This window comes from Grammomys surdaster, unplaced genomic scaffold (genome assembly GCF_004785775.1).
Source record: "Grammomys surdaster isolate TR1022 unplaced genomic scaffold, NIH_TR_1.0 125698, whole genome shotgun sequence".
NCBI lineage: Eukaryota > Metazoa > Chordata > Mammalia > Rodentia > Muridae > Grammomys > Grammomys surdaster.
Window position 1 is genome coordinate 2,019,286 of NW_021620534.1, and position 21,805 is coordinate 2,041,090.

Sequence of the window (21,805 nt, forward strand, 5' to 3'; positions counted from 1 at the left end):
TTGTTTTGCTTATATATTGCCATCACAAGCAATGAGGAGGTCTCGGGTACACATTTATGTGTGTGACTAATTTCTGGCACTGGCTGTGATATCCTAGTAACAGTGAGAAAAATCCAGCCTCGTTTTCCCTTCTAAATGACATTCTTCCTAACTTTTTAGCTCCTTAGAGAAAACAACGGTTCTTGAGCTAGCCAAGGAGATGCAGAAAATCCTGGTGCCAGAAAATAAGGAAGTACTCCAAAAATTATTAAAAGATGTCAAAGGCCTGAGGGACTAGCTTGAAGGAGCTTCCCTTGTGAGCATCGAAATGAAATAACAAAGAAGACAGGTCTAACCTACACCAGAAAAAAGCAGACAGAGAAAGTGTTCCCTCCCTCTAACAATCACAGACTAAAATAGCGCTAGAAATTTCCAAGCAGCTTAGCGATGAGCAAGCTCCAACAATGAACCAAAAACAGCAGGAGAAAGCTTGTTGGTGGACAGGGCTGAGTGCCCCACATGCCAGTGATTAACCACAAAGGGAAAATAGTCACCTCTGAGGCCACATGACTGATTACTAAGAACAGGGAAACCTGCATCTTGATGTAACACTAAAAGGGTGGTTATTACTCTCAAATGAAACCGTAGGAAATAACCAGACAAATCCAAATTGAGGGGCTTTTGGGGGTAAACTCACCTGCCACCAAGCCTGATGACCAGAGTTTGATCCCCAGATCCGCATAGTGGAAGGAGAGAAGCAATTCCTTCAAGTTGTCCTCTGATCACACACCAAAGCCATGACAGTCGCTTCACACACACACACACACGCGCATGCACACACAAAATAAATGTGCATCAACAACTGGAGACTCGGTGCAAGGCACATGATACAATCCTAGTAACAATTTACAGGATCAACCACTTTCATAACAAAAGTGTTTTGAAATACAGGAACACCTTCTGGATCTGGAAATCACAGAAGTCAATATTAGATATTACATCTTACTGAGAATCTATTCTGCTAGACAAACTGATATCAGACATCTCATTTAGTCATCAACAAGTCATAGGGCCTACTCTATCACTAACAGTAAAGGAACTGAGGCCTGTAAAATAAACTGCCCAAAGACCGTATTATCTTACCCAAGCATTAAAATTAATTCCTTGGGGGAGGAAAACAAACAATACACAGGTATGTTGTATTAATCTGTTTTTATTGCTATAACAAAATCCTGAAGGCAGGTTAATTTTATGAAGAGATTTAGGATTTAGTTAGCTCATAATTCTGAGATCCCATGGCAAGGTGCTACCATTGGTGAAGTTCTGGTGACAACCCTCCTGGTGTAGCACACCGTGGAGCATGCATGGGGTAAGGGGGACTGAGACATCACACAGCCATCAAGCAGCTGGGCAAAGACTAAGAACTCTCAGCCTCTCAGCAGCACAGAGCCCAGCCCAGCTGACCTCAGTACCTCCCACTTCCTCTCTCCTCTCACGCCCCACATGGAGTCCAAGCTCCAACATGTAGACGACCTCTGAGGGCCACAGGAATCATTACCCACATCAGTGTGAACCAGAGCCAGGCAACTACAATTCTGCCTCGCCCCCATTCCCCTTCTGGTTTTCTTGTTTAGATTGAGATTTTTACTATAAAAATGAAATATTCAGAAAGTACCAATGAATGTTTTCATAGAGCACATAACTTTACTGCAGGCACAGGAATTCTTTATGCAATCAGTGTCCAAGGTGCGCAGATCTGATTTTTCATGATTGTAAAAGGCAGGGGTAGGCTGCAAAAGGCCAGCTTCTCAACTGACGCTCTATTTCCTCTGATCTGTTCACAGTGGGATATTCGCATGTTTCCGCCAAGGACGATGGACCTTCTTGCTGGCCAGGACTTCCAGGTCACAGCATATCCGAACACGAGTAGAGGATGGCTGGATGATGTCATCTACAAACCCTGGTGAATCAAAGACAAAGCCATCACTGTGTTCGTGACGGAAGTCAACCAGCCACACGCTCAGTCCCACGGCCCAACCATGTGGGCAGCCCTTGAGGTGGCAGAGACACACTAGGCCCTTAAAACCTCTTTAGACCCCTGAGGCCTCCCTGCTCTGCCAGGTTCTCAACCTCTGGCATAGAAGCATTAGGCAATGTAAGGAAAATGTGGCTTCTCCCTTCCTGCACTGATCCAGGACCTCTGCCCTGCCAGGATGGACAAGAGAGGAAAAATTAAAAAAATATATATATGGGGCTGGAGAGATGGCTCGGCAGTTACGAACACTGTTGCTTTTCTAGAGGAAGACCACTAAAGCTACTTCAAGTAGTTCAGAACTGTCTGTACCCTCAGCTCAAAGGGATCTGATGCCCTCTTCTGGCCTCCACAGACACACACACACACATCATAGATAGACAAATAAATGATAAAACAAAAAGTTTTAAAAAGAAAGAAAACCACTCACAACAACTTCTCCATCCCTGCCTATAGGTCCTTGTACAGTAAATTTTGCTTCCTCTATGGAGAGTCGTTTTCTTCCCTGCCCTGGTGACTAGCTTTTACCAATACAATGTGACAAAACTTAACACCAGGAAATTCCAAACCCAGGCCTCTGGGCATAAGTTCTCTTCCTTTTTAGCTATTCGGATACCAAGAACACAAGCCTGGACTGGTCTAGAGAAGTGAAGAAGGCCCAGCCATTGGCCAACATTACCTAGAAAGGGGGTAGGCCATCTTGGACTGTCAAGCCAGCGGCTGATTACAGCCATGAGAATAACCCCAGCAAAACCCAAAGAACCACCTAGCTAAGCCCAGAACACAGTGAGGGAAAGAGAGGTGGTTTTATCTCGGGCAGGCTGAATGACTGGACCAACACCTAAAAATAGCACACTGTCGGCTGCCTGCATAGGCCTACTGTGTAGACCCAGATCCTGCCCAGGGACAACCCCATCACTCCCTGAACAGATACAACTACAAAAACCAAAGACGACTATGTAAGACTTTCTAGAAAGAACAAGCAAATGACTGGGCAGACAGACAACACCTGGTCCCCACCAGGCTCACCTCTCACGGCTGCAGGGAAAGGGTTGGCAAACTTCTCCACGTATTCTGCCTGGGCAGCTTCCACATCTTGGTGTCCTTTGAAGATGATCTCCACAGCACCCTGTCAGAGAGAAGTTAAGCTTCCCCAGAGTAGGATCCCAACTCAGACAGAGCTGTCAACTCCTTGTCATTCTGTGTGATTGTGAACTTCACAGTGAATCAGAGCAAAGAGGCCATGCACAGACAGGATGTCGGCCTGTGGCTCCAGTCCCATCCCTCTCCTTCCATGCTCCTGATTGTTCACTGAAGCCAGGATGCTTGGCCTGTTTTCCACTAAGTGCTGCTTTCTTTCCTTCACTACCCCAAGCCCTGGGCACACAACACACTCCTCAGGAAGCATGCATGGAAGGCTCGGCCTTCAGGTGAGGACACTTGTTAGTCATCTCTGGAACCCTGGCTCAACCTTGATAGCTCTTTCAATGCCAGAGGAGCATCACCCAAGACAGAACAATTGTTTAGCTTCTAGTGGGTGGAAAATGGTGGCTTTGAGCACCCCAAGGGCTGACATGAGGTGATGAGAACCTCTGACCTCTCAAAAGTAAATTCAGCTGATCTGCCCCTCCCTCCGTGGGTGCTTTCCTCTGCTCTGAAGACACCAGTGTGCTCCCTGTGGGAGGACAGTGGGACTGATGGGGAAGGAGACTTCACTCCAGGCCTGAACTAGACTCTTTCCACAGTTCCAGTCACACAGAACTTTATCAGCAGAGGTCCCCAGGCCCAAGAGAATACGGCTCGGTGTCTTTACCTTTGCACCCATAACTGCAATCTCAGCTGTGGGCCAGGCATAGTTGGTGTCACCAAGAAGGTGTTTGGAGCTCATGACATCATAGGCACCTCCATAGGCCTAGAATAAACCCAGATGCTGAGTGGCAATGCCAGGGACAAGCACATCATATCCCCAAACACTGCAGGAAACCAAGGGTAGGAAGCAGGGCCATACCCTACTGACCCTGTAAGGCTAAGGTTCGGATGGTCCTTCACAGCTCACACTGCCTGCTGCTGCTGGAGTGCTGTGGACACCCCTGCAACCCAAGTGCAGGACTGGAGACAGCACCCTAGATATTTCACAGGCGGGAGCAGTAGGCATGCCTCCTACCAGTCCAGGCCACACTGTGGCAGACCACCTCAGCCATGCTGCTGGGAGCATGGGGGGATGGGCTCTGAGGGGACATCCTCACCTTCCTGGTGATGACTGTAATTTTGGGCACAGTTGCCTCAGCGAACGCGTAGAGCAGCTTGGCACCGTGCCGTATGATGCCCCCATATTCCTGCGCCGTGCCTAGGTCATGAGGAAGAGTTACCAGCTACCATAAAAGTTCTTACAAGGTCTCATGGCTGAGACCATCCTCACAGTGCTCTGAGAACCTTGAGAGAGCTCTGCATACCCTGAAGACAACCACCTCTCCCACCTAACCCATGTCAGGGACTCACCAGGCAGGAAGCCAGGGACATCAACAAAAGTGATGAGGGGAATGTTGAATGCATCACAGAATCTAACAAAACGAGCCCCCTTCACAGATGAATTAATGTCCAAGCACCCTACAAGGAGAAAGGTTGTTCATGGGATGCGCCTCGACAATCTCAGCTCTGTCACGTAAGGACAGGACAATCAAAGAAGAGATCCAAAACCTTCACAGACTTATCAAATCCACCAATGCACAATCACTGTGACAGTAACAAATAGAAGAGTAATGACTCACAGCCAAATAGAATTCAATAAAAAGAAATCAGGGCATGAGGTTTGAATTCAGATCCCCAGCACACACATGAAAGCCAGGCACCATGGTGACTTTGTCATAGAATCTCAGTGGTGGGAGGAAAGAGACAGAAAGATCCTGGGGCTCACGGCCAGCTGCACCAATCAGTGACCTCCAGATTCAGAGACACAGACCCTGTCCCAAAAATATAGAAATGTGATGGTTTGTATATGCTCGGCCCAGGGAGTGGCACTATTAGAAGGTGTGGCCCTGCTGGAGTGGGTGTTACCCTGTTGGAGTGGGTGTGGCCAATTGGAGTAGGTGTCTCATTGTGGGCGTGAGCTTTGTCCTAGCTTCCTGGAAGCAAGTATTCTGCTAGCAGCCTTCAGATGAAGATGTAGAACTCTCAGCTCTGCCTGCACCATGCCTGCCTGAATGCTGCCATGTTCCTGCCCTGATGATAATGGACTGAACCTCTGAACCTGTAAGCCAGCCCCAATTAAATGTTGTCCTTATAAGAGTTGCATTGGTCATGGTGTCTGTTCACAGAAATAAAACCCTAACTAAGACAAGAAAGTTCCTGTATGAACCTCTTGACCCCACACATATGTGCACATGTGCCCACACATGAACACACGCACACATAAAATTACTGAACAAAAGAGCTTTCCTATGATGACACACATAAATACAGAAACACACTGAAATATACAGAAAATATAACTCCATATCCATTCATCTTTAAAAACTAGCAGTAGGGACTGGAGGGATGGTTCACCAGTTAAGAGCACTGGCTACTCTTGCAGAGGGCCCAGGTTTGCCTCCCAGGACCTACACGGCTAACAGCCATCTGAAACTCCAGTTACTGGAGGGTCCAATGCCCTCTTCTGACCTCCACAAACTTTGAATGTCTCTTCAGTGAACACCTGCCTAGCACAAATGAGACCCTAGGCTCCTTTCCTCGAACACACATGCATGTGTGCACACACTTGCAGATGCTGTGGTGAGTCAGGGGAGAGGTCAGTTCAGTGAATACAGCTCAGCTGTGTCCAGGCAATGCAGTGGGTGAGTTCAGTTTGGAAGAGTTCGGATTGGAGTAATTGTTGGTGAATCAGCTTAGTCAGTCCAGTGCAACTGAGTTCAGCTGAGTTGTCAGTGAGCTCATGCAGTTCAGTGCAGATCAGCAGAGGCAGTCGAAACCAGAGAAGAAGGGACCAGAAGATTAGAACAAATTGCCAGAGTTAGTCTGAGGCCAAGCAGGGCAATTCAGAGAGAAGCCAGATTCAATCAGTCAGATTAAAGAGTTTGAGCCAGAACAGCTAACTTGCACTAGCCAATCCAAGTTTAGAAAGAATTACAAAGTATGAACTAACTCAGTAGTAAGCCTCCAGGATGACAATTACATCTGGTGGATAAAAGTTACTTTCACAGAACATCTACCGAAATCTCACAGCCATCATCATATCTAATGGTGAGAGAGACACTTTCCCAGGCACAGAACTGAGATGCAGACACAGCAGGCTGGAAGCCAGCCTAGTCTACATACTAAGTTCAAGGTTGCTGATGGAGACCCGCTCCCTGCTTTTCCATACTCTACAAGCTAATTCAATAGGAAATCATAGAATGCTAGGTTTGGTGGTGCAGGCCTATGATCCCAGCACTTGGGAGGTGAAGATAGGTGGTTATTTGTGAGTTCAAGGCCAGTCTCAACTATATAGTGAGTTCCAGGGCAGATAGAGAGGCCTTGTCTCAAACAAAACAACAACAACAAACCTATAGAAGAGGCATACAGAAAGTATGTCATCTGTGAATAGTAACAGCTGGAGTCCATAATAGTCTGCATAGAAAGCACGAAAAGACACCCCACCCCCAATAATACACACACATACAATTTTTTTTCAGTTTGCTTATATATAAAGTCTACTTAAAAACAAAAACAAAAAGGTGGTCCACAGTTAGCCTATCCTCTTGTGGTAAAAAATACCCCAAATATAGAAACAGAGATAACTGGATTTCCACATGCAGAACAAAGCTGGACCACAAACCACACACAAAATTAACTCACATTCAACCAAATCTAAATAAATATAAGGGCTAAAATCAATTAGAGAAGACACGGGGACAACTCAAACATGGTGGTGTATGTCTCTAAACGCAGGACTAAACACTGGGCAAGCAGAAGCAGGTGGGAATTGAGGCTAGCCAGGGCTATACAGGGAGACCCTGTCTGACAAAAAAGAGAGAAAGAAAGTGTGTGAGGTTGGGGGTGGGGTGGAGGAGATAGACAGACAGACAGATAGGGTAGCTGGGATTGCTGTTAATGGGACACAAGTATGCTTCTGTAAACATCAGTTATGCTGCCCGTAGGTTATACGATAAATGCTAATGAGGAAATTGGACATGTGGTATATGATTCCTGTTGCTGCTACTGTTTCTGTTAAAGCAGGTCTTTTGGATGCAACCCAGGCTGACTTTAAACTCAGGATTTTCCTGCTTCACCCTACCTAAGTGTCATGACTACAGGCACATGCTACCAAAACCCACTGACAGGAACGCTGACTTTTGTGGGTGGGTTTTTTTTTTTTTTCTGAGACAGGGTTTCTCTGTGTAATAGCTCTGGCTATCCAGGACTTGATTTGTAGACCAGGCTAGCCTCAAATTCACAAAGATGTGCCTGCCCCTACTTGCCAAGTGCTGGGATTAAAGGCGTGAGCCACCATGCCCAGCTTGAATTTTGTTTTCTAAAGATGAGAGACCACAGTGAACTGAGGCAGTGCCCATGTCCCCATCCACATGGCACCACTATGAGAGGTTCCCCTCCATCAGTTACGACTCAGATCTGGCATCACCCCACAATGTGAGAGATGCTGTGTTTCAGGTGCTGACCACTATGTCTGTAGCAACTGCCAAAGACACTTGAGACACAATGAAGACACCAGCCCCCTCAGCAAGGGGCAACAGAGAGGCATCCCTTAAAAATGTAGACCTTCTAAGCTAGGAAGGGACATGACCTTTACACCCTGAGAGCCCAGCTGAAAGGAGCTTTTGAAACATTTAACATTAGGAGAAAGAGAGACATCTTCATAACATGCCTTTGAGTTTCTCCTCTTGCCATGGAAGGGCAGAAGGCAAACAGAACATCAAGAGTGCAAGCAACCCTGGTCCCCCAAACCAACCAGAGTTTTCTGGGGCCCTGTCCTACCTGAGGCCACATTGGGCTGGTTGCCAACAATTCCAACGGTCCTCCCATTCATCCTTGCAAAGCCAACGACAATGTTTTTTGCATAGTTGGGCATGATCTCAAAAAACTCTCTCTCATCAATCACCTGTAGGAATAAATTTCTTCCTGTGCTCAAAATGATTGAGACAAAAATGCTATGATACATAACCCCAGACAGCCTTACAAAGGACAACAATAGCCCAGCCCAGCACAGTCATTCTTCCTTTGCTGCAGGGGATTGGGCAGGACCCCCTCACACAGCAAAGCTTGTTGTAAAAAAAAGTCTACAACTTGAATCTGGCATTAATTGTGGCAATTGGTATGAAACTATTTCAAGCTTACATAAAATCATCACAAATAGTACAAAAGGGCTGGAGAAATGGCTCTGAGGCTAACATCACTTACTGCTCTTGCAGAGGAGCTGAGTTTCTTTCCCAGAACCCATGTTAGGAAGCTTACAATTACCTGTAAGTCCAGCTCCAGGTGATCCAACACTCTCTTCCGGCCTCCACAGGTACTGCATTTATATTTTACACACACACACACACACACACACACACACACACACACCAAGGATCCTTACTCAGATTCCTCACTAACTTTTTATTACTATTACCTCTTCCCACAATGGTCTCTTTTCTCAATGTGCAGATAATGTCATAATGTCATTTAAGACTAAGTTACAGATATGCATTTTATCTGAGTCTCTTACTGTCTAAGGACAAGGACACACCCTGATATAATGGTAGTGATCTATAAAGCAGATGTCTTAGTCAGGGTTTCTATTCCTACACAAACATCATGATTAAGAAGCAAGTTGGGGAGGAAAGGGTTTATTCAGCTTACACTTCCACATTGCTGTTCATCATCAAAGGAAGTCAGGACTGGAACTCAAGCAGGTCAGGGGGCAGGAGCTGATGCAGAGGCCATGGAGGGATGTTACTTACTGGCTTGCTTCCCCTGGCTTGCTCAGCTTGCTTTCTTATAGAACTCAGGACCACCAGCTCAGGGATGGCACCACCCACAATGGGCCCTCCCACCCTTGATCACTAATTGAGAAAATGCCTTACATCTGGATCTCATGGAGACATTTCCTCAAGGGAGGCTCCTTTCTCTGTGATAACTCCAGCTTGTGTCAAGTTGACACACAAATCAAGCCAATGTCAGCGAATGCTAATTTTCACTACACCATCTCACACAAATGTGAGCAGCTGCAATTCCTGGGATCCAGTCTCAGTCCCTATAACTTTTTCACCCATCAGTATTCCTCGTCCATCATGACATCTGAATGAGTCACCAGGTGAAGAGTGTCTTCTTGTTTGGGTGTGTGATTTCCTCATGTTTGGAATACCACAGTAATTTCTAAGTGTCTCGCATTAGATGATGTCAATCTGTCCTGTAATCGTGGGACCTGTTTGGGTTCTCCTCAATCAAATCAACTGCTTTTCCAATCAAATTATAATGAACATTTTTCCTGCTTTTTATCAGAATCCCATCAAAAATGTGGTGCCTACTGCCAAGTGTAGTGGTACATGCCTTTAATAAGTAGATGTATGTGAGTTCCTAGCCATCCTGGTTGACATGGTGAGCTCCAGGATATCCAGGTCTATAAAGAGAGACCTGTCTCAAAAAAAAGTGCCACACCCAATCAGTTTCACCCAATTACTGGTTCTTGCCCGGCTCCCTTGCAGCTATGACAGTTGTCAAATGTCAACTTCTCAATTCCCATTTCTCTTCTATGTTTATAAGCCAACACTCTGCTGTAGGAAACATCATTGCCTTTTTATAGTTCTGTGTTGTGGATTGTGTACATTTGCTGCCATTATTGAATGTCTAAATCGTCCATGTTGGCCCATGAGTACTCCTTCAATAAAGCTCCCATTCTTTTTTAATGGGTCCTAAAGCGAGCCTTACTTCAGTTCTGGAATTTAAGGTTCAATTCTGTTTCTTTCATGTCCGGCCCTGTAACCAAGCTTTTATGCAAAGGCTAGAATTCACATTTAAGAGTGTGTGCCATTGGGAGGTGGTGGCTCACATCTTTAATTCCGTCACTTGAGAGGCAGAGGCAGGTGGCTCGTTGAGTTTGAGGCCAGTTTAATCTAGTAAAGTGAGTTCCAGGACAGTGAGAGCTATATAGAGAAACCATTTTAAAAACAAAACAACAACAACAACAACAAAAAATAGTTTGTGTCATCACATCTAATCTGTTACAGAGAACCAAACTGGACAGCAAACACACATCCAACACGCATCTATGGGGAAACTGTGACTTGACACAAATATACAATTCTAGTCTAAAGCACTAAATTCATTCTAGCTTTCTAGTTTACCTTTTCCACCCCATAGCCCTCCTCCTCCACACCCCACCTAACACAACAACTCTCACTCTGATGATCCTTAAAATGCATTTACTTAATTTTCAAACAGAAAAAAATGGTTAGAAGACTAACAACCCACATGAGACACAAGTCCTTCAACATGAATTCAACATTTATTCATAGCTATTTCTGTCCTTAAATAGCCACATAGTAAAATAGTCAAGGTGAACAATCAAAATTTACTCATCTGGGTTAGGAACACACCTCAGTGGGACAGCACTTGCCCAGCATGCATGGGGCTCTTAGTTTAATTCCCAGAACCAATACATAACCCTCTAGTCATTTTGTTTTACTATCAAAAATTCATATAATTTAATATCTCTGTCTCTCATCCCTTTGACTGTACTCACACTGTGATGATCAATCTTAAATTGATCGGACTAACAAACATGTATGAGATTACAAACCTCTATGGTTATCTGTAAAGGTGTTTATAGAGCTGTAGACCGTTGCACTTTGACTCAAAGAGCAGATTAATCTCTTCCCAGTATGATAAGCATCAGTGGCAGGGAAAGGTGGGAGGTGGGGCCTAGCTGTAGAAAATGGCTCACTGGAGACTTGTCTAGAACCCTCCTATGTGCCCACCACCACCACGTCCTGTCCACCTCAGTGTGAGCCGCTTCAGCACACGGTATGTATAAACACTGTGAAACCATGGGATAGAATTAATTTCTTTGCTTCTCGTTACCCTCTCAGGAACTCTGCTCACAGCTACACAAAGTAACTAACTCCTCCCCCACCATCTACTCTAAGTAGATGTCTGATCTGTGTTTACGTTTGTGACAACTTCCTGTGTTTTACACGGACAGCAACGAGGTATTGATGTTTTCTGCACGGTTGGGGACTGCATCTCTTCACTCCTGGCAATTAAGTCCCATCAGGTCATGGATACTGTCTCACCCTCTTGTGCTTATATCTTGTGCTTACAAACTGAGGTGTAATATCTCTATGCTTTCATATTGTGGGGACTATACATGATGGACAAATTCCAAGAAAGGCAACTTCTGGACTATTTCCTTGGTCCTAAATTGTGCCAGCTTTCCCTACCTGCAGAGTATGAGAGGGGCTGTTTCCCACAGCCTTGCCAAAGGAGAACATTCAAACTTGACCTCTAGTCAATTTGACATACAAGAAATAGCTCAATGCAATTCATTTTTTTCAAGCCATGGCTGCCCTCCAACTCGGGAAACTGCTTGTTTCTGCAGGATCTCTTGCAGTTGGCCACTGTGTATACCAGGTAGCCAGGCCATGAGCTTCCAGGGATTCTCCAGTCTCCAGCTCCAATCTGGAGCACTAGCTGGAGTTACAGACACCTGCTACTGTGTCCAGCCTTGTGTAGGCTCTGGGGCTTTGAGCTTGGGGTCTCACACTTGAATGACAAAAGAGCCATCTACCCACAGTTCCACCATGACGAGTAAACTTGAATAGTTTCTCATATGCTTTAGGGTCATTTTTTGTCTGTTCAATGGTTTGTTTTTACATGACCTTTTTTTTTTTTTTATCAATTTTGGTCTTTCTTCTCTTGATTTGTAGGAATTTGTGTCACTGATATCAATACTTTCAGATATGGAAAATGTTTTCTACCAGTTTACAATCTTTTGGCTCTTATACTTTCTTCTATGAAGAATAGAATTAGTTTTTTCTTTTTGCTTTGCTTTGTTTGCTTGTTAGCTGAAGTAGATTTGAGACACAATTCAAAAGCATTTCTCTGCCTTCTAAAATCACAGAGCGATGCCCCTGTCTCCTGTGTGGTGCTCCCATGGATCTACTGTATATATGGAATTCTGACCTGCTTGGTTTTTACATTGTTGTTTTCTTGTAGATAAGGTCTCACTACATCACCCAGGCTGGCCTACAACTTAGCTTCTGCCTCATCCTCTGCAGTGCTGGGACCTCAGCCTGCAGCACCATGCTCAGCTGTCCCCCTCTGTCATGTGATGTACAGTCTGTTTCCTCCCAAGTGGCCCTCCAGTTGTCACAGCATCTTTTATTAAGAAAAGTAACCTTGCTCCTGGGCATGAATCTATTTTTATCATCCACTGAGACTCTCCCGGGCCTCTTTCTAGCTCTTCAGTTCCACGGCTGCTCTGTCTCTCATTGTTCTAGCTGCAAAGCTTTACCACAGACAAGGCTCTTCCCACTTGTAGATTTTGCAGCACATTCCCAGTGATTCGTGTACTTATCTATAAACATGTCTGGTTCTATAAAAGTGTTTATTCAGACTGCCTTCAAATTGTGAACTTAAGAGGAGCTGGCATTTTATGCTGACCCATGATAAGGAACAATGGTCTCATTTGCTTAAGTTCGCCCGACTCACCTCCTACATCACCCTTTTCTTCATTCGTCTGTAGCTCTGACATATTTAGGGTGTTTTCAGGGAAGGGCCTCTATATTTTTTAAAATGAAAGCTAAGTTTGCCTAGTCATTTCTGCTGTTTTTATTGTTTCAAGACATAGATTCTTCTGTCAGTGTTTGAAGCACAGTCCGGAAGTTTTGATGCACAGTGTTTTCCTTCAGTGTTAGAATTCTGCATTTGGTTCATATTACCATTTTTCCTTTAACAACCGTCTAACATAGTTAGACGTATCGTTTCCAGATACGAGAGTACTTTTATTTCAGTAGTTAAGAGTCTCTCGTTTATCTGGGCGGTGGTGGCGCACGCCTTTAATCCCAGCACTTGGGAGGCAGAGGCAGGCAGATTTCTGAGTTCGAGGCCAGCCTGGTCTACAGAGTGAGTTCCAGGACAGCCAGGGCTACACAGAGAAACCCTGTCTCAAAAACAAAACAAAACAAAACAAAACAAAACAAAAGAGTCTCTAGTTTAGAAGAGTATTATTTATATCTTTAAAATATCTTATATTTGTTTTGTTTTTATTTTATGTTATGAGTATTTTGTATACATGTTCATATGTGTACCACATGTACGTATATGCCTGCCACATGCAGGCAGTACCTGTGGAGCTAGAAGATCATTGGACCTTTTGAGCTACAGTTACAGATGGTTGTGAGCTGAGTTCGGGCAGTTCAATACAGGTCCATAGAGGCAGTTGAAGCCAGAGAAGAAGAAGGAGCCAGCATACTAGAACAGATTTCTAGAGTTTGTTTGAGGCCAAGCAGAGAAAAAAGTCAAATGCAGAGAGAAGCCAGTTTGAATCAGTCAGACTGGAGGGAAGTTTGAGCAAGAACAACTCAGTTGAACTAGCCATCCAGAGTTCAGAAAGAAATAGAAAGGGTGAGCTTATTGAGGAATAAGTCTTGGAGATGACAATTACTTTGGGCAAATAAAAGTTACTTTTCCAGTGTGTGTGTGTGTGTGTGTGTACATGTGTGCATGGGCGTGCACCACAGCTTGTATAAAGAGGTCAGATAACAACTTGTGGGAGTCAGATCTCTTTTTACCATGAGGTCCTGGTGCTTAATCAGGCCAATAGGCTTGGTGGTGGTGGCAGAGACTTTACATCTGCTGAGCTACCACACCAGCCAACTATTTGTAATTTTTTGTTTTATCAAAATTAATGTTTTCTTTCTGCCTTCATTCAAAATCTTTTGTCAGTGTTCCCCTGTAGTTGATAGTAAGATTTATTACCTAAAGATATAGAAAAAGCCATGAGAAGGGACAGCCTGGCCTTGTCTGACGATTCCTGCTTCAAGAATAAGGGAGTAGAAACAGATCACGGGCTGCAGGCCAGGCTGAGCCCACAGAACCACTGACATTCCACCAAGAAGCAAGAGCTGCCAAGAGCAGAGTGATGTGCAGAAGACAACTGCCACCTGCAAATGCACCCAGAGCCCAACAGCTGCCTTCACTGATCAAACCAGGACACAGCTGCACCCAGGAAGAGGCACCACACACATCCAGAGCTTCACACACACTCCCCTTTCTCTAGGAAGACACTGCAACCTGACCCGGAGCACCCAACAGGATCAACCCTGCCTCACTCCAGACCAGGATATGGAATCAATTCTGTGCATCTCGATGTCTCCTAAAGCCCCCGAGCAACTTGGGCCCAACCCTCAAGTCTATGTGAGCCCTCATGATGTCATAGCCACCAGCCCCTGCCAGAACATCCTGCCTAGTGGTCCTTGACCACTGCATTTTCCACCTGTGCAAACATTGAGACCAAGCTGAATACAACCCACTAAGCACACACACAATGACCATGGCTGAGGCTGAGCTAGGGCAGGCAAGACAAGACAAGACACTCACTGCATGTATGATGTCCAGCATGTTGTAGGCTTTGCTCGACTCCAAAGGGACAACTGTATCCAGCTCAGGAACCAGACGGTCACTAGAAAAGAAGCAGATGGAGTGAGTGTAGAAACCACTGTCTTCCTGTGGGAGCTGACTGTGTAATGTGTCCTCATTGCCCCTGTCACTATGTCACTAAACAGATCTGAGTGCAATTCTAACACATGTGGTTTAAAGGAAGGAGAGAGAGAGAGAGAGAGAGAGAGAGAGAGAGAGATGATTACTTCTGACCATAGTTCTTTTGTTTGCTTTTGCCCTTCCAGAATGTTTCCTATGGTGAAGACCCAGCATGGTTTCTAAAGGACACTGCAGAGAACAGGACAAAGCCTGGGAGCTCCTCTCTGACTTCCTGCAGCATCTAAGACAGAAGAGCAAAGAAACAGGTAGCGTCTCGTTCCCCCGCAGGTTAACCAGCTGCAGCCCCATCAAGCAGCAAAGCTGCAGGCCTGGTGGACACAATCACTACAGATCCATCACATCCTGTCCTCTGACTTTCTCTGGCACAGCAGAGATATCAAGATAGAGCATGTGCCCATTTCCCTGGAGAACCCATCAGCTTACAGGGCGGTCAGGAAAGCACTGCCCACAGCCAGACAGCACACACAAACACATTTCTTTAACGACATGCTTTTTACATCACTTAGATTGTTCCTTATCAAGACAAAAAAAAATCTTCTATGTTAAGACAACTCAAAAGTCTCAGCAAAACCTTGTGGTCTCTTCTGCCCCCAGAGTGATCCATCAGAAACTAGAGAAGTAGGGAAATCACCAACAACTGCCCCTGCCCCCAGATGTCCCCATCTTCACCACAGCTGAGACCTTGTTGACACACTCCCCAACCTGCTCCAAACTGACCTGAGGTCCTGTCAGGACAGAGAGGCCCAGAAAGCTAGAGAATGATAAACCCAATACCACCCACCTGGGGTCATGGCACTCTCGGATAGGAGCCGGGTCCTGGCTGCTGAGGGGCAGGAAGTTGAAGAACTCACGCAGGTTACACAGAGCATCGACGTCATTGTCGAAAGCTCTGTGGGCCACACCTGAGAACACAGAAAGAATGGGAGATCCAAGGGCTGGCGCTCATCTACAGACGACTTATGAAGATGTTCATAGGCTTCTCCAGCTTGGCCGCCACCAACCAAGCTGGCAACTCTGTCCGTGGTCCTGCCAAGAATGGGCACCCACAGCCTTTGCCAGAGCGAGTCCATTCTCCGCCTTGTGGTGCTCCTCTGCTGGCCCATGCCCTCATATTCTCTGCACTATAGGGAAAGGTCCTCCACATTTCGCTGCTCTCTGTAAGCAGTGGGACACTACTCTATACCAGCTTCCCCACAGTCGCTCTCTGCTTCACTGAGAAATGCCTGGTACACAATCGGGCTTACTAATGGGAGAGGGAAAGGAGGAACACCCTTAGCCCTGGTGAGGGTCAAGCTGTAGTTCTAGAAGTGTTGGGGAAAAAAAACCCAGCCAAACAAGGGCCTAGGCAAAACTCTTCCAGGCCTGCCTCACATCTGTTTCCACCAGTGCCCCATCGCGTCTCTGTTCTCAGAGATGCCAAAGGGAGATTTGTATATGAAACTACACCAGTCACCCCAACCCCCTTGATGTTCATCATGCAGCCAATCACTCTTCAACCCCATGGCTTTGCATAAGCAGTTGCCCATGCCTGGGGTGTTCCTCCCTTGACAGCCACAGGGGTGTCCTTTAAGTCCACTCACATAGCATCCTTGTGGTGAGCCCTACCCTTATCCATGGTTACAACCTCAACAATCCAACACCTGGCAGCCTGTTCTTTCCCTCAGACCATTTCACTTCAAAGGCACTACTTGACGTCCTCATATGCTGTACTGCCTGCCTCTCTTACTAGAGGGTAACGGCCATGTGGACAGGGTCTGTGTTGTCTCCACAGACACATTTCTAGCACCTAGCAAGATGCTTCATACACAGGCACTCACTGACTATCTGATAAATGAGAACGGAGTATTCTTTTCAACAAGACTGAGTCCTATTATTTAGAAAATATTTATAAACTGGCACAACATTCTGGAAGGCAGTCTGGCAGATCTTCCAAAAGATCAACAGCTATTCTACTTATACCTGAGCCTGTGCCAGCAAATAAAAATGTCATGCAAAAGCCCACAGACAAATGTTTATAAAAGGATATTATGTCATAAACACAAACATATATATGTTAGAAGACCAAATGTCTATCTGTGGATAAACAAGACATGTTAGGGCTGGGCCTCCAGCTCAGTGGTAGACCAGTTGTCTAACAAGCTGGATGCCCTGGATATAATCTCCATTACTAGGAAAAAGGAATGAACAAAGTGAATGGTAGCCTACACCTGTAATCCCGAAGCTGAGGCATGAGGATTAAGAATTCAAGGAGTACCCTCATAGAGGCAGGGAGAGGGGGGATAGAGTAGGGGGTTTCCAGAGGGGAGACCTGGAGAGGGGATAACATTAGAAATAGAAATAAAGAAAATATCCAATAAATTTGAAAAAAAAAAAAAAGAATTCAAGGCCAGCCAGGGTAACTTAGTGAGATCCTATCTCTAAAATAAGTAATTTAATTAGTAGTTATACATCTATACATTAGACAATTACTCCATTGAAAGGAATGAAGTAATGATATGTGACAAAGACTTGTCACAGACAAGCTTTAAAAATACATGGCAAATTAGGTACAGTGACACAAGACTATAATCCCACAAAGGAAAGATAGTCACTAGTCACTGTGTGAGGCCAGTCTGGTCTTCTTGTGAGTTCCATGGCAATCAGGAGACCCAGTGAGACACTGTCTCAAAACAAAAAATACGTGTAAAAAGTATACCAGTCAAAGACACCAGTCACCAAAGACCAACAGTTTTTAAATTTGAAAATAAAATTACATCATTTCCTCAAACCTCCCTCCTGTGCCATCCTCCCCCTTCAAAACTGCTTTCCATGGATTCTAGACTTTCAAAAGACATACATATGGGTCACTGAGATGGCTCAACAGGAAAAGCCACTTGTGATGAAGCCAGACAATCTGAGTTTGATCCCTGGGACCCACATGAAAAAGGAGAGAACCAATTCCCATCAGCTGTCCCCCACCCTCCATGGGTACTGTGGTGTGCCCCTTGCCACAGTCACACAAAATGTAGTGTACACACACACGCAAAACACGGCAGTTGACAAGAGATATTCTGAGAAGAGAAAAGAAACCAATAAAGGAAACAAGAGAGGGAACTGGGGTAGATATGAACAAAGTACCCAATAGACACAAATAAAAATGTAGACATGGGCCGGGCGGGACACGCCTTTAATCCCAGCACTTGGGAGGCAGAGGCAGGCGGATTTCTGAGTTCGAGGCCAGCCTGGTCTACAGAGTGAGTTCCAGGACAGCCAGGGCTACACAGAGAAACCCTGTCTCGAAAAACCAAAATAAATAAATAAATAAATAAATAAATAAATAAATAAATAAAGTAGACATGGTGAACAATAAATACACACTATGAAAAATTTAAAAGACAGCACTATTGTATGACCCCACTTACATGAACTATTCAAAATTAGCATACCCAGTGTGGCAGTTTGAATATGATTGGCCTAGAAGTGGCACTATTAGGTATGGCCTTGAAGGAAGTATGTCACAGTGGGCATGGGCTTTAAGACCTTTGTCCTAGCTATCTTCTCCTAGCAGCCTTCAGATGAAGATGTAGAACTCTCAGCTCCTCCTGCACCATGCCTGCCTGGACGCTGCCATGCTCCCGCCTTGATGATAATGGACTGAGCCTCTGAACCTGTAAGCCAGTCCCAATTAAATGTTGTTCTTATAAGGGTTGCCTTGGTTATGGTGTCTGCTCATAGCAGTAAAATCCTAAGACACCCAGAAATAAAGTCTGCTCATGACTGTGTATACTTCCAGCCGATAGAATCCTCGGTGTGCAGTAGGGTGTGACTAAAATAACTTTTTCCTCAAAGCCAAAAGTAAAAGTCCCAAGATAGCATTCCAGAGCATTTCTTTGCAAGTTCAGGTGAACGTATATAAATTACACCTACTTATGACCACCCAGACAGTTCCAAGATCACTTTACAGACGAGGGACTGTGGAGAATCGCTAGCCTAGCACGCGTGCGGCCCAGGGGTGTGGGTATGGGACATTAGTAATAACCTACCACTTAAGTCTCAGACTGCAATCTGCCTACCACTTCTGTGGATGCAAATCACAGTCTTCCTAGGAAAGTGCTGTCGGTGAAGTACTAGTTTTTAAAAATACCTCTCTCCACTCTGCATGGCGATACCTTCTTCTCACCTCTGGAGAGAAGGAAGGTCATGTTCACGCCTCTCACCTGACACAGTGGTGTGGGTCTTGGCACCACCCAGCTGCTCCTGAGTGACATCCTCATTGGTAACAGACTTCACAACTTCAGGGCCAGTGATAAACAGGTAAGACGTGTCCTGAAATCAGACGTCCACAGTGTCAAAGTCAAGTCACCATAGCTACTCAGAGCTTACTCAACCAAGACCACAAATGCAGAGGTGACAGAGGAGTGGTAGGACAAGGCTGGGACTCTAAATGCCCACAGGCTGAGGACTTGCTTTCTGAGCCACACTGTGATGGTTTAAATGAGAATGGCCCCAGACACTAACAGATTTGAATACGTGGTCACCAGATTAGGTTTGAAGGGATTAGGAGGAGTGGTTTTGTTGGAGAAAATGTGTCACTGGGAGTCAGGCTTTGAGGATTCAAAAGCCGATGCCAATATTGCCATGCTCCCTGCCATAATGACAGTGAAACTGTAAGCAAGCCCTAATTAAATGCTTTCTTTTGTAAGAGTTGCTGTGGTCATGGTGTGTCCTCACAGCAACAGAACACTAAGACACACACTATCCTCAGAAGAACACTGCCGTCCACTCCAGTCTCAGTATGTTAACCTGCAGTGTGGCAAACCTAGGGTCACAGGTAGCCCTGACTCGGAGTTCATGTACTGTGTGCTTATTTTGTAGTTCTTCCCAGGATTCTGTCATCACAACTTTTAAAAACTCCTGCAACTTCACACTTCCATGAAGAAACTGAGGCACAAAGACGGTACACAGTGAACAACCTTAAGTGAGGCTGCTTTTGTAAAACCTCATTAGCTAGTATTCTGGTATTACTGAGAGGACAACAGGGAAAGGAAGGGAAGGGGGAGAGACAGAGACAGACAGACAACTGATTGAGAGGCTGAGGTTCTGACTGGTTATGAAGCCCACACTGACCTCAAACTTAGATCATCCAGCCTCTGCCTCATGAACGCTAGGATTACAGGTACACACCACAATACCGGACTTTACTATGTAGCGTCTACTTTATGTAAAATATTTATATAGAAGGGGAGTGATGGAAAACAAATCTATATCTCTGATTTCCAAATTTCCAAACTCCATCCTGAAAAGCAGCCACTTCAGGCTCTCGTCTGTCTTTCCAGAGACATTCAATATGTGCAAACATATTTTCTCCTAGTTTCTAATACATTTTCTCACACAATTCTTTGTAACCGTGTTCTGTGCATATTATTTCCAACCAAATTTTCCTTATTTGAAAAAACAAAATATATGATATCTTAAAAAGAATTCATGAATTGTAGATTTTCCAAAACTAATTGCCACCCTTTGGCATAATTTAAATGATCACTCAAATATCTAGTCTCTTATTAAATAAGCAATCCTGCAGTAAATCTCCCACTCAGGACATCAGTTCGTACCACTGTCTGTGGATTTAATGGATGGTGGTGGTGGTGGTGGTGGTGGTGTGTGTGTGTGTGTGTGTGTGATCTGCACGCCCATGCATGTGCACACAATTTTCAGGAGTTAGTTTTCTCCACTAACATAGACAAACTAAGAAAAAAGAATAGCCTGATACTACCACTTTAAATGTCTGGTTTTTGTTTTTTGCTGCTGTTTTTTGTTCAATGCTCTCTAGGTTACAGTTACTGATACATTTTAAAAGACCAAGCTGGGCATGGTGGTGTGTGTATGCCTTTAAGCCAGCACTTGAGCTAGAGAATTCAAGGCCAGTCTGGTCTACATAGTGAGTTCCAGGAAAGCCAGGGCTAGGCTACATATTGAGACCCTGTCTCAAAATAAAATAAAATAAAAACAAAAATAAATATTTAAAAGGAGAACACTTGAATTTTTCAGATTGAATGCCCCCATCTGCAGACACATACAAATTGATTGTTGATGATTTTTGATTGTTTATTGAGACAGGGTTTCTCTATTTAGCCCTGGCTGTCCTGAAACTCACTCTGTAGACCAGGCTGGCTTTAAACGCACAAGAAATCTGCCTGCTTCTGCCTCCTGAGTGCTGGGATTAAAGTGCTGCACCACCACTGCCCACTTGGTGCAGGCTTTGGAGCAGTTGGTCATCCCAAGTCTATCCAGGGCTAACTACACACTAGTAAAAGCAAGTACCGCTGTCAGCTTGATCCTGCTTGATCGTGAGGCCAACTGTCATGCACCAGTGATCTTATTAATACAGATGTCTGAGGTGACCCTTTAAAGTCAAACGTTGCTTCTTATAGTATATCAAGGGACAGTGAAAAGACACCAATAGATGCGGCCTTTCACTTAAAGCTACAGTTATGAGTTAACATGTAATGATCATTAGCTCTCTGAGTTCTCTTTCCAGTTCTTATTTATAAAGATGTTCCTCATTTAAATTCATCAACAGCTCTAAGGGTCTTGCTGGAATCTCAATTTACCCAGGATCTGGGAGATAACAGAAAAACATCCAATGTTACAAAGTGTGTGAGTGTGTGAGTATCTGTTTGTTTGTCTGTGTGTGTGTCTTTTATGTTGTGTCCTTATTTAGAATCTTACCAGTAAGGTCTTTCCCACTACATACACACTGATTTGTAAGTGTTTGTAGAATATTACTGCTAACAATTTTAAAAATAAAAGAGCTAACCCCAGCAGTGGTGGCACACACCTTTAAATCCAGCACTTGGGAGGCAGAGGCAGGCAGATCTCTGAGTTCAAGGTCAGCCTGGTCTACAGAGTGAGTTCCAGGACAGCCAAGGCTACACAGAGAAACCCTGTCTAAAAAATAAAAGAAAGTAGAAAAAAATGGGGGTGGAGATCTGTGGATATATACACAAAAAGACAATTGTGTTTGCCTAGCAAACTTTGGGGGAGAACCTCCTATTTACCATCTTA

The 21,805-nt window shown here is 44.8% G+C and overlaps 1 protein-coding gene across 3 annotated transcripts in view; it reads right to left on the reverse strand.

The window, feature by feature from the left end:
- Positions 1–1,174: 1,174 nt before the first annotated feature.
- The window catches only part of Pccb (propionyl-CoA carboxylase subunit beta), a 59,934-nt gene continuing 39,303 nt past the window's right edge, over positions 1,175–21,805 (reverse strand). For all 3 annotated transcript variants that reach the window (XM_028788069.1, XM_028788070.1, XM_028788068.1), the window contains 9 exons: positions 18,958–19,066; positions 15,543–15,663; positions 14,582–14,663; positions 7,979–8,102; positions 4,511–4,618; positions 4,258–4,358; positions 3,825–3,923; positions 3,041–3,140; positions 1,175–1,939 (listed from right to left, as the gene is read on the reverse strand). In XM_028788069.1, coding sequence (XP_028643902.1) covers positions 1,818–1,939; positions 3,041–3,140; positions 3,825–3,923; positions 4,258–4,358; positions 4,511–4,618; positions 7,979–8,102; positions 14,582–14,663; positions 15,543–15,663; positions 18,958–19,066 — 966 coding nt within the window. In that variant the 3' untranslated portion in view covers positions 1,175–1,817. The remainder of the gene's footprint in view (positions 1,940–3,040; positions 3,141–3,824; positions 3,924–4,257; positions 4,359–4,510; positions 4,619–7,978; positions 8,103–14,581; positions 14,664–15,542; positions 15,664–18,957; positions 19,067–21,805) is intronic.